This window comes from Vigna radiata, chromosome 8 (assembly GCF_000741045.1).
Source record: "Vigna radiata var. radiata cultivar VC1973A chromosome 8, Vradiata_ver6, whole genome shotgun sequence".
NCBI classification, from domain to species: domain Eukaryota; kingdom Viridiplantae; phylum Streptophyta; class Magnoliopsida; order Fabales; family Fabaceae; genus Vigna; species Vigna radiata.
In genome coordinates this window covers 33,291,972-33,303,418 of record NC_028358.1, presented here as the reverse complement: position 1 = coordinate 33,303,418, position 11,447 = coordinate 33,291,972, and the positions used below count along the sequence as shown (strand labels likewise).

The following is an 11,447-nucleotide window of genomic DNA, read 5'->3' as shown; positions in this document are numbered from 1 at the left end:
AGGTACTCCCGTTCGGTATCCCAGCTACTACGAGAAGTCAGGAACGAAGAGCAGAGTTTCAGAGGTCTATTGTAATCTCGCCTCCATCCGAAACACCTTTAAATATTACTAAAAGGATAAAGGATAAAAGAGAGACAGATTAGTGGAAAAAGCAGTGTGTAATGGTGAAAGGAGTAAAAGAGGCCAGGCAAGCCTAAAGACTTGGACCCAACACATTTTTGGTGTTGCTCCTTCTACCTCTCCAAGTGTTTCTCTATCTTTTCATTACTTTCATTTATTTTAAAACTATTTTATATCTCTCCACTATTTTCTTTTATTCCAAAAATACCCTATATCTTCACTATTCTCAACCATGTTTCTCTTTCTCTCTCTACATTAATGAAGCATTCACATCATGGTTCAAATTTGAATTTGTGATATACTGCAAAATATAAAATTTAGAGAAAACTTCAATATTAGTGTAATATAATGTTAAAAATTATAGATATTAAATGTAAAAAAAACCCACACATATATATATATGTATAAACATTTTTCTAGAAATTTAGAACAAAATTTACCATTTATTAAGTAATTTGAAGAAAAAATATATATTGAACAACAAAAATAAGATTGAATCAAACTTATTTAAGGGAATATATCATAAGTTCAAATTTGAGCCATGTAAATGCACCATTAATGAGCCATGTAAATGCTCCATTAATATAGAGAGAAAGAGAAAAATTGTTAAGGATAAGGTATTTTTGGAATAAAAGAAAATAGTGGGAAGGTGAAAAATATTTTTTGAAATAAATGAAAATAATGAGAAGATGGAGGAGCACTTGGGGAGGTGGAGGGAACAACACCTCACAATTTTCCTCATGAACCAATAAAAGAGGCCGTTTTTACTTCTTAAACTACCTTTCTTTAAAAATAGAATAAAAATTCCTACACTTTCTTATTTTTTAGGTTAAACCACTCCAGAGGTCCATATTTTCGCATTTTTTTCCAATTTAGTCCCCGTCTTTTATTTTTGATCAATTTAGTCCCAAAGATTGCAAAATTGAAAGAAATTAACCCTTGCCGTTAAATGAAGTTAACGGGGTTAACTTCTAGCTTATCTGTGAGGCTGAGGTGACTATTATTTATGACGTGGCGTGCACAGAAGCAATCAGGTGGCTATAATGATACACGTGCCTTTTATTACTGAAGTTAATCACAAAATTAAAGAATTGGGGTTTTTTTCCATATTTTAAAATTAGGGTTATATTAAAATAGAATTTGGATTACAATCTTCCAGAGAACTCTGAATCGCAGTGTGTCGCAAGCATAGGTGAAGTAGTACATGTGGAATTTGGTGAAGTAGAAGCGTGAATCGCGAAGTAAGGGTTGCTATCACATGAATCGCGAAGGCCCTGATCGGTGATCGCAAGCTTTTTGTGTGGATTTTCGTTGGAGGTTAGTATGTTTACTATAGATAGGTTTTGTGTGCTTTAATATTCGGTGCTTTTTGTTGTTATCTGCCTATTGTTTTTAGATTGTGGGGTTCGTGTTGTCCAAAAAGAAAGTTGTATACATAATGCGGTTGTGGTCCCGCATGTCCCCCATAGTTAATGTAGCTTTTCTGCTGTCATTACTAATGTTATAATATTGGTTGTTTATTGTCGTTTTACGTTTATTTATAGGTGTAGGTGTAGAATATTCTACATTGTGTTGTTTGTGATGGAGGGTGACATAGAAGTTGTGATTCACCATGGGGGAAGTTGGTCAACGAAGGGTACGTAAAGTATGAAGGGCAGTGTGATACTATGTATTTTGACCCTGATGTATGGAGTTACTTTATTGTGGTGAGCGTAGTAAAAGCCCTTGGATATGCAGAATTTCAGGATTTGTGGTATTCTGTAGGATGTGGTCCAAAATTAGATGATAAGCTAGAAGCGTTGGTTGATGACGTAGGAGNTATGCATATGGTCNATTTAGCTAGNTTAAATGGTCGTGTGCATTTATATGTTGTACACAGTGTGTCTCAACCTGATGTCATTGAGATGATAGAACAAGCTGAGGAAGTGAATCCTGAGATGCATGATGGTGGTGAGTGTGCAGAGTTGGATGATGGTGGTGTAAGTGCACAGTTTGGTGATGGCACAAAACACTTGAATGAGGGGGTAGGTGGTGATGTTGGTAAGGGTGACAAAATAGAAGTTGATGTTGTTGAGGTTGATGTTGGTCAGGGAATACAAGATGATGAGGGTGATGGTGAGGAGAGAATAGAAGTTGATGTTCACGCTGAAGGAATAGAACATGTTGAAGTTCATGTTGAGGAGGCAATAGAAGGTGATGTTGACAGTGATGGAAAACAAGATGATGAAGGTGATGGTGAGGAGAGAATAGAAGTTGATGTTCACGGTGAAGGAATAGAACATGTTCAAGTTCATGCTGAGGAGACAATACAAGCTGATGTTGAGGCTAACAGAACAGAAGTCAATGAATGGACTTCATCAGATGATGATATTGGTGAAGTCAATATTATGGATGGTGAAGTACATAGTATGGATGGTTTAGTAGACATAAACATCCAGTCTGAATTCAGAGAAAGAGATAGTTGTGGTAATATGGAAGTTGATTGCATTGTGCTTTCTGAGTCAGATTTGGAAGAAGATGGGTCAGATTTGGAAGAACATGACATTAGTGATAGTAGTTTATTCAATGATGAATGAGATTTTGAGGAGTTAAGTTCTCCTGATATCAGTGATGATGAAAGTGATGTTGAAGAGGGATATGGAAATTTTGTTACATTCACTATGCCAAAAAAGATGGTTGACTTTAAGTGGGAGGTTGAAACATATTTTGGGCAGAAAATAGACATCTTGGATGCCATAAAAACCTACACACTAGAGAATGGAAGAAGGCTCAAATTTATTAAAAATGATAAAAAAAGAATAAGGATTGAGTGTATGGGAGCAAAAGGACAATGTCCATGGATGACTTATTTTGGGTACATAGAGGCAATAGATACATGGCAGTTAAGGATTGTGGTGGATGGACACACATGCAGCAGGGAGCATAAGTTAGGGCTATTCAATGCAAAATGGTTAAGTAAAAAATTGGAAAAAATAGTTAGAGAGAATCCTGCAGTTAAGGGAGTTGATATTAGAGAGAAAATAAGTAGGAAATGGAACATAGCAATAAGTAAAAATATGGCCTATAGGGCTAAAGCTCATGCTTCAGATGAAGTGGAAGGGTCCTTCGCTATGCAATATAGGAGAATTTACGACTACGCTCATGAGCTATTAGCAAGAAACTCAGGTTCCACTATCAAGGTCAAACTTCAGGAAAATGATCAAATGCGAGTTTTTGAAAGGTTCTACGCATGCCTCAAGGCATGCAAAGATAGCTTTCTTTCATGCAGACCAATCATTGGCGTTGATGGAGGCTTTTTGAAAGGTATATATGGTGGTGAGCTGTTAACTGCTGTTGCTCGAGATGCAAACGATCAAATGATGCCACTAGCATATGCTGCGGTAGAGGTCGAGAACAAGGAGACTTGGACATGGTTTATGGAGCTATTCATTGAAGACCTAGGTGGACCTGAGATGTGTTCTTCACTTACATTGATATCAAACAAACAAAAGGTATGAACTTATCAGTTTATTGGTACTTGATATAAATTGCATAATTGAAATTCTGCCAACGTTTATTCATGTCTTATTCATAGGGTTTGTTACACGCTGTAGAGGATTTACTTCTTGAAATTGCACATAGATATTGTGTTAGGCATTTATATGCCAATTTCAGGAAGAAATTCCCTGGAAAGAATCTTAAGAAGCTGATGTGGAGGGCAGCACTGGCAACACACCCACAGAAATGGGAGAGTGAAATGAGAAGTATAAGAGAAGTTAACCTAGATGCATTTCGTCACTTGATAGCAATTGCTCCAAGGTATTCCATTGTCCCAATTTTGATTTCTTAAAAGTGATGATTTTTATAAGTAATTGTATGACTTGTTTTTACATTGAAGGTTTTGGTCTAGATCTAGGTTCACAACCACAGCTCAATGTGATACCTTGGTCAATAAAATGTCAGAAGCGTTTAATAGCATTTTGGTTCACACAAGGACAAAACCAATTATTACAATATTGGAGGAAATCAGACTTTATATCATGAAGAGATGGGCCACTAATAGGTCAAGGGTAAATTCATTTAAGTCTGCCATTTGTCCAAAAATTCTGAGTAGACTGCGAAAGGAGGCCCTACTAACACAGTACTGGATTCCCAGGTAAAGTGATATAACTCATTTACTACTTTCAGTTCCTCCTATGCATTACTAATGTTGCCTCATGTTGACAGCTGGTCTGTAGAAAAGATATTTGAAGTAAGACATGTGTCTCACACTGGGGACAAGTACGTAGTGAACATAAATGAATCTTCATGCTCATGCAGAAAATGGAGCCTCAGTGGAATACCTTGTGTTCATGCCTTGACAGCAATGACATTTCTCAACCTCAATGAAGAGGACTACATACCTGCTTGCTTTCACACTTCAACATATCAACAAATATACTCGTCCATTATCTATCCAATTAACGGACACAACTTGTGGGAGGTAACCCAATATGAAGATGTCATGCCTCCATAAAAAAGAAAGTTGTCTGGTCGTCAAAAGAAGAAAATGAGGTTAGAGCAGTGGGAGTTAAAGAAAGATAGCACCAGGATGACCAAAGGAGGATTGCTTAAGAAATGCAGCAAGTGTAGGGAAGTTGGTCACAACAAAAAACGTTGTCCCAAGACAGTGGACCAAGTTGTTTTGCAGTCCCAGGGAGAAGCACCCACTTCACTGGCTTAGGGTGCAGAACACTGTCCAATGTTTTTTGTTTTATTAAAGGAAATGTAATAGATAGATTTCCTATTTGTATGAACATCTGTTTTAACACCAGACTTTTGGAAACAATGCTTTAGCTGGATGTCTTCTGTTTGTATGGATGTCTATTTTAAATGAAACATGAGTCATTTTCTTCAATGTGTCAAGCTGCTGCAAGTGTCAAATTCTGGTTCAATACTTAGTTCATTGTTGGACATCTTCAAATGCATTTTTTGTGCTTCACTCAAGTTTAATTTGTTGAATCTGATTGTTATTGATTGTTTGAAATTCCTTTGTACCGTTACAATTTAAAATTGGTGTTAGAGTTGCGTGAATTAGTGATAAAAGGGGAACTTCACCAGTGAAATTTGAATTACTGCTATTTAGCCTCAATTGGCAGCACTTATACACTTAAACCAATAATTTGGACTTGCTTGTGTTGCAAAAACTGAGTTTTTAAGCAATCTGGTACAAATTGAATTTTTAAACATCAATTTCAGCACTTCTATTTTCTGAAACAAGTTGCTTTTATCTGCATAACTGTTTGTTGATTTGGTACATCCACAATTGCGTGATAATTGGTAGCAAAAGCTTGGTCAAATTTCATTAAAAGAAATCTCAAATGCAAAAAGAAATGATAAGCAAGAATTCTTAAAAATTTGATCAAAACCAGTGTCAATTACAAATTATGTACCAGTACTAGTATTAGTTTTGAGCAGCAGCAGGATTAATTTTCTGGATTCCTAACTAAGTATTGGTGGCCTATGTGAGTTCTAGATTGGTGCAGGAACTAGTCGAGGTTGTTTCCTAACATTGGTAGCATCCTAGGAAGAAGATTGGAAAGGGAAAAGTTCAAATTTCAGAATAACAGCTCACGGCATTTTGGGTCTGCAATGTTGCTGGCTGTCACAGCAGAAGATCTTCATTTTGCACTGATAATGATCATGGTTTATTTAAATAAATAAAGTTATCATTTTCATGCTTGTTGGACAATGATACCATTAAAAGAACATCAGCCTAGTTAAAAGAACAACCTATTATCATTAAAACAAGAACAATGTTCAATTCATATTTTCATTTCATTACACTAACATCTGCAACTATTACATTTGCAAGAAGGCCTACACAGCTACACTACTTAGACAAATATTTTCATGCCCTTCCCATCAACATTGCCACTGCAATCATGTTGATTACATAGAATAAAAACAACCCCAACCAAAAATTTTATCCACTTTTCAAGAGTGATAACAGCTTTCTGCACAACAACTACATTGTTGTCCCTCTCGTTTTCAACAGTCTTCATCAACCTGTCATCATTTTCAAAAGTCTTCATGAGCCTCACATCATTTGTTTCCAACAGCTCACAACTAGCACTTTTCTAAGTTCCAAAATCACTCCACCATCTGAAGAAGTTGCATCCAGCATTTTTACCTCCACCCTTATACCTTGGGCAACTCCAAAATTGTTTGCCTCGATTCTTAGTGGTCTTCGCAGTCCTAAGCACAGGCATCTCTCCACAATGACAAATCGGTGACGCCTCCTTTCTAGTCCAGCCTCCATCTCCTCGAGAGCTCACAAAGCGAAATTGTTTCCGACAATCATTGCAAGTGGACCATGAACATGAATGTTGCATAGACATGCTTGCGCCTTCGTTTCCTACTTCCCTCTTTCCAACCTTCAATTGCTTTTCAATCCAGATGTTGAACAATAGCGAACCTTAACTATCGAAGCTTTTAAATCTGAAACCAAATCCCCAATTTCTAAATTTTGTGATTAACTTCACTAATAACAGTCACGTGCATAATAAAAGACACTTCCAAGCTTCTGTCACGCCACGTCATAAATAATAGCCACCTCAGCCTCACAAATCACCTAAAAGTTAACCCCATTAACTTGATTTAACGACAATGGTTAATTTCTTTAAATTTTGCAATCTTTGGGACTAAATTGGTAAAAAATAAAAGACGGAAACTAAATTAGAAAAAAACCGTAAAAATAGAGACCTCTTGAGTGATTTAACCTATTTTTTAATGTTTTCTAGATTAAAACTTTCAAAAAGGTATTTTCGAATCTAGAAAATGTCTTGTGGAGTGTCTATTACATAATATAAAAAATAAATTTTTAAAATATCTATTTTAGAAAGTATTTTGAAATTTATAAATGCTTTCTAAAACACTCGTTTAGAAAATTATTTTATACGAATATAAAAAAAGTTTCAAAACACGATTTTTGAGAGTCATTTTCAGATTTGAAAATACTTTTCAAAACAAAAATTCCAGAATTGTTTTTTGAATCACAAAAAATGGGGGTGCAGGAAGAAGCCGCCATAAAAGTAACTTTAACTGGTTGCCGTGATTTTGCTAAAGTTCATCTTTTGCTAAGGTTGATATGATTCTTTTTGTTAAAGACATAACAAGGTTAATTCAATAAAGTATATTGAGAAGAAATCCTGAACAATTATACAATAAAAGTTTCCCAAAATTTTCTCTCGCATCTATTTATATAAATATTTCCAATCGAAATAAAATATGATGTATTTATTTCTTGTTTGGTTTTCTGAATTTTTTAAACAAAGGTAGGCTTCGTAGCCTAAATAGTTATACGATTAATAATAATTTGTAATTAACATCTTGTACACAAATATATTTGTATATTATTTCCTTGTCATCGATTTTCCTGTAGTTTTAACATCTTATTTATTTCTGTTAGAAGATAGGGACAAGGCATAAGTAAAAGAATAGGTGTTTGTTTTCAGAAAGAGAAGGCATACAAAATACAAAAGAGAAAAAGAAAAAGTTGTGCTTTTCAAAGAAAAATGAAAATAACATGTAAAAATGTCAAAAATATAAGACATTAAATATGATTATATGAAAATAATTTTAAAAAAAATCAATTAATAATATTATAATAGTTCAAGTTTCTTCCTTCTTTATAATCTAAATCATTCTCATTTTCTTCCGTTTTTCACCTATTTTTCTTCTTTTTATTTGACAAGCTTTGTGTAATTTTAGAACTAAAATTAGTTTAACACGAACATAAAATATAAATAAGATAGATGTTTGTTATATTGACAGGTGAAGCAGAATAAAGAAAAGAGAAAGCAACCGAAAGCATTGCGAATGCGACAGTAGACAGAACTGAATTTAAAAGTATAAAAAAAAAGTGCATGGTTTTGTGAAGCCCATGGTTTCAGTGACATTATTTATATTGTTATGATGAATAATGAGTATTTGTTTAATATTGTGAGTGTTGTCGATGATGCCATATGCCTCGTACTGAAATTGAAATTGACGACAATGAGCAATGTGTCTTGTTTCTGAAGGTTAAAGGTGACTACACATATATATGCAGCAACTTGTGTAATGAGTGGAAAAGGATTGCTGCTTGTGTCGTTTGAACAATGTTAAAAGTTGAATCATGAATGCATGTCACTCACGCCAAACGTCGAGACATTATAGCATTCTCACGAAAATAGCCATCAGCCAAAGCATACGAGAAAACGAGGTTTTCACAGTGTTACTTGTTCGTCACGTCACTCGATTATTTACTATTTGTGCGTGGATTGGAGAAAAGAAAATGTATTAAAAATCCAGTTGTTAATTATACCAGCGAAACCTAAGATGTTGAATGTGTGGTTGTTTGGTATGATTGAAATTTGGGGACCATAAAGAACTATGCCTAACTGTTGTATTGTTCTTGGTATTAATCCTATCCATTTTGGTTGGACTCAGATACTGCTTTCATTACGACCACATGGGTAGGACCGTGTTTGGTGGTTGGGACATGTGGTGGGTTTAACATCTCTACTTTGCTGCAATTATTGCTACATAATCTAATATTACTTTAAGCATTCTTTAATTAATACGAGTAACTGCAAGATGGAATCTTGCTCGGCAACCAAAACAGAGAGATATAAAAATTGGTGGAATCAGTTTCAGTTTGGGTTTCCTAGATTCAAATATTTTTGTCTTCTTATAACTGAATTTTATTCGGTTGAAAAATTAAAGCGAAAAGGAGAAAAAAGTAAAATTGATGAGTAAATTGTAGGGAGTGTGGGTCCCACATAGGAGAGTGGTACTATTGTATATTCTGGTGTTGGAACGAGGAATCACGTTAGGCGAAGCAAAGATAAGTTATCGAATGCAACAATAACTCTGTGGTGGGGTCCACTTCTTATAACATTCAAACAACGCAACTCATTCTGTCCTTCTTCCTCAATAAATGCACTCTCCACTCAAATATATGTAGCTCACCCAATTTTATCATTTTATCATAAATTTTTATTTTATATGTTATCAAGCAAGCAAATAGAGAAAAGTATTTAACTCATTTTTTTAGGAGTTTTAATGCGAATTAACTCACATAACCCGCTCATGTTCATTATGATTTTTCGTTGTAAAGTATAATAAAATAAAAAGGCTTAATACCGTTTTTGGTCTCTAGTTTGGGAGGGTTTATTCAATATGGTCTTACCTTTTTTTTTTTCATAATAATTGATCCTACCTTTTGAAAAAACTGTTCAATTGAGTCCTTTTTGTTCATAGTTGTCCCATATTCAAGTTTAAATTGTTTATTATCGTCACATATTCAAGTTTAAATTGTTTGTTATAGTTCTTATTGTATACGATGATGACATGATTTTTAACATAACATTATGCTAGGACTGTTAAAATAACATTTGGGTAGGTGAATGCATGAAAGAACTTATTGACATCGTAACCATAACCGTTAGAAAATTGACGTCGAAACAAAAAAGGAACCAATTGAACAGTTTTTTCAAAAAGTGAAATCAATTGTTACTAAAAAGAAAAAGATAGAAGCATATTAAACAAAATCTCCCAAACTAGGAACCAAAAGCGGTATTAAGCCAAAATAAAAATAGTTAAAGTTGAAAATTTTAGAGGAATATTTATATTTGATATTGTTAGAAAAATAATAAAAAGTGGTGAAAGGTAAAAGAAGATTAATGGGCGCAGACAGGAATCACGTGGTGTGGGGACAGAAACCCCATCCAACAGTTACTTACTTTAAATTTGAAAACCAAACAGCACACAGATACCAAATCGATTCATATTTCATAACTCATACTCTTCCACACCTTATCACATTAATTTCCTTCACTCCTTATAATCAGACAAGATAAGATCAGTGCAAGAACGACACAACAATAGATCCCGTAAATGCTTTTAACTTTTTATTTTATCTAATATATTTTTAAAAACTCACATACTCTCTCTCTGTACCGTCTCTGCAGTTTCCTTTGTGGAAATTTTGTTAACGTAGTTAGCGTGAGATTTACGAACTCTGTGCGACTGCGTGAATGATGGGATTACGTGTGGAAATAAGAGAAAGACCACGGTCATGTTGTACGGACCTTTAGAATTAGAACAACCTAGAGAACAGACACGTCACACGTCCCACACGTCCCACGTGCTTCCATCAACACCGTACGTGGTCGGCAATTTTAATTAGATTCCTTCATTTTTTTTTATTTAAAAAAGATTCCTACTCGTATTTTTGGAGCCATATCAACTTATCATCGCTGAATTACTTTATGGGAATATTAGAGTATGAAAACCTCACAATTTGGCAAATAGGCAAAAGAGCATATCCTTCCCTTCTCTTCTAGAACCTCCGTTTCAACTTACAATATAACGGCCATTACGTACGCTACGCTCTTTTTCCTTTTTTTTTTTCTTTTTTTCTTTTTTCATTTCACATCTAACATGGTCCCGCCCTTTATTTCGTAAATACACTTTTTTTCTAAATGAAAGGTTAGTTTTTATTTTTATTTTAACTTTTGTAGCCACTGCGTACAGAATATAATCCGATCGGTCCACTAATACCGACACCCATAACTAAAGTAGCATTAAGAAATTATTCCAAGATTATTATGTTAAATAAGATTACATGATTATTGACCTTGTATTAAAGTAAAACATGATATGTAATGAAACATCTAATATTTTTTTTCTTAAAATAGATATAGATACAATAAGAATGAGTGAATTGGTATTTAGAAGAATGACCAGTGTAGAGCAAGTAATTATTTCTATCTCGCAAAACCAACTTTCTTTTTTCATTGTTTCTGTAATTTCTATTTTTATATTTGAATTGTCTTTTTGATTTGTCATATGTTTACCGTCTAGTTAACCTCATAGAATGAGATATTTTATTGGAATATTATGCAACAACGATGGTGAAACAACGATTTTTTTTTATCAGTGTCTCGCATTAATAGCTCGAAGGAAGTTTGATCAGTTATAGCTGTCAAAAATTCTTATTTTGAGTAAAATAAAAAACTAAAAAACCTAAAAAAATATCCCATAATTCTTAATTTAACCAGTGAAATCACATACAGAATATAAAATGGTGGTCCCAAGATCGATGATCTAATATATGGAGAAATATAATTTATTTGTAAACGAAATGAATTAATATCTATGGACTAAAAATATGACTTCTATCTTTTGTCCAACTTGTCATCCATTTGTCAATAATTTGATCGTTAAAATGGATTTTTGTGATATATAGATTTGACATTTCATGTCTTTCTCACATCTTGTTAATATCTCAAAAATAAAAGTTTTTTTATTTATTATTTTTA

The 11,447-nt window shown here is 34.0% G+C and overlaps 1 protein-coding gene across 1 annotated transcript; it reads left to right on the top strand.

Moving 5' to 3' along the window:
* The first annotated feature begins 2,960 nt into the window (after positions 1–2,960).
* Positions 2,961–4,615, top strand: LOC106770559. Its single transcript, XM_014656359.1, has 4 exons — positions 2,961–3,611; positions 3,695–3,918; positions 3,998–4,255; positions 4,327–4,615. Exons 1-4 carry the CDS (start codon positions 2,961–2,963, stop codon positions 4,613–4,615), a joined length of 1,422 nt encoding a protein of 473 aa, XP_014511845.1.
* Positions 4,616–11,447: the final 6,832 nt, after the last annotated feature.